Source organism: Cariama cristata, unplaced genomic scaffold (genome assembly GCF_000690535.1).
Source record: "Cariama cristata isolate BGI_N322 unplaced genomic scaffold, ASM69053v1 scaffold20677, whole genome shotgun sequence".
Lineage (NCBI taxonomy): Eukaryota > Metazoa > Chordata > Aves > Cariamiformes > Cariamidae > Cariama > Cariama cristata.
Genome location: NW_009627325.1, coordinates 1 through 1,929, shown reverse-complemented (window position 1 = coordinate 1,929; position 1,929 = coordinate 1). Strand labels below are relative to the sequence as shown.

The following is a 1,929-nucleotide window of genomic DNA, read 5'->3' as shown; positions in this document are numbered from 1 at the left end:
TGCTATGAGATTTCTAAGGATTGTGAACTCCAGTTAACTGCGTATCAGGTGCTTCGACATAACGTATATGCTCTCACCCCAACAGATCTAAGTCAAGGGGCAATGGGGAAGACAGACAATAGAATTGTGTATTTACTGTGGGCAAAATATCAAATTATTGTGACGCAGAGTCTTGGTGAGATTACTGTGGATCTAAAACTCACCTTTCTAAATAGCTTAGTCTAAAATCTAATCACCAGAATTTTCAAGGCATGCCAGATTAGCACTATTGCTATCATGACGAAGACTACTAATGAAACTACAGAAGTTTTGGAATGAAAATGCAAATGAATATTCAACTGTTTCTCATTATTTAAACTGCTACCCATGTAGTAGCTTATTTCAGTGGAGTATAGGCCTTGATACAATTCTTGGACGACATAGTTTTTTTCTTTTTGGCTTAGAGGGCATGTCCTATAGGGGACAGTGCTCTTGGAGACCACCACTAACCTATCTGTGGAAGTGCTCTTTACAATAACTAAAGTCTGCTTTATCTGCCACAATCAGGATTCACCATGTATTCCGTCAGGCAAGTAATCCTATGTGAGAAAAGGGAAATAATACCCTTACACAGAAGGAAGATACAGCAGAATTACTGTACAACCAGGTTAGTTCAAATAGCAGCTCAGTAGTAGCTGGCCCCACTACTACTTTGCTGCAGCAACAGAAACCAGCAGAAGCTCTGCAGTAGCTAAATGCTATTCATAATACTGATCAACAGCATGTGTCCAGTACAGAGCTACAACCAGAATAGGGGAGGAGGGGCCCAAAATGGGGATCTAGACCAACACCAGCTGCAGAAGTTAGATGTCTCTTCTGAATACTTTTAATACAGGCAGTCTCACTTAAAGCCAGCTATTTTTAACAACAGAACAGTTTATGAATTCTAATTCAAGAACTTACCACTGAAAGATACCGAAGTAGTTCACATAATTACAAAAATGAACAAACTTTCTGGGGTCTGAATGGATTTGTACTTGATGATACTCCGGTCAGTAGGGGATCATGTTGTGCATTCTGCAGGCAGAATTGCTTCAAGTCTGCTGCAGCCTGAGAAACCTAGTCATAATAAAAGCTGGCATTAGAATTCACTGAACACTCTTTACCGAGGATGTAACTACATGAAAAAGTCTATAAAGAATACTTCTAAATGATTTTGCTGTACAGTTTACATAGATTTTACATAACGGTTTCATTGTATTTTTTGGTTTCTTAAAGACAAGAATTTGCACAATATTAGAGTAAGAATTAATTTAGAAAATTTTCATGTTAAACTTCTAAGAGTGAAAGATGAGCAACATCTTGGAGATAGCTTTGTTAAATATGTAAAGATCCTTGTTCTAGCATAAATCGTTTAAAAATACAGCCTATAGTTTAAGATGCTCTACTCGACTGAACTGGCATCTTATCTTCCCTTAGAAATACATCCTTATGATGAGATGTTGTATGGGGTTTTTGGTAGGCTATACCTACCTAAAAACAGAACAGTCAAAAAATTCATCTTGCTTTTCTTTGCTGTACTCTGAACTCATAAAAATGAACGATCAAAGTTTCAGTAAGTAGCATCTTCACGGGTATCTTGTATTTGCAATTTGGCCAGAGTTTCTCTAATTTGGCAGGGCCCAGTCTCATCCCGAAAATGCACAAGTTCAATACACTTGGTATGTCTTGCAGCGAAGTCTCCATTTTATGGTGTCAGAGCCAGGCCAGCCAAGGCAACCTGTTGTAAACCCCGACTCAAGCTGCCCTTTTCACCAGAGTTTGATGGAAGAAAACACTCCTCAGAATCAGGAAAGGAGAGGGGAAAGCGGGGCGCATCCCGGGGAACGCTACGGCCGGAGAGCGGCCCCCGGGGTTCCCCGAGAGGCTGCAGGAAGCGAGAGGGGGTGG

General features: G+C 40.3%; 1 protein-coding gene across 1 annotated transcript; it reads right to left on the bottom strand.

The window, feature by feature from the left end:
• Positions 1 to 972: 972 nt before the first annotated feature.
• Positions 973 to 1,098, bottom strand: GNG5 (guanine nucleotide binding protein (G protein), gamma 5; the record flags this gene model as incomplete). Its single annotated transcript, XM_009704413.1, has 1 exon — positions 973 to 1,098. A coding segment is annotated over one exon (126 nt), but the record flags the coding sequence as incomplete, so codon positions are not given.
• Positions 1,099 to 1,929: the final 831 nt, after the last annotated feature.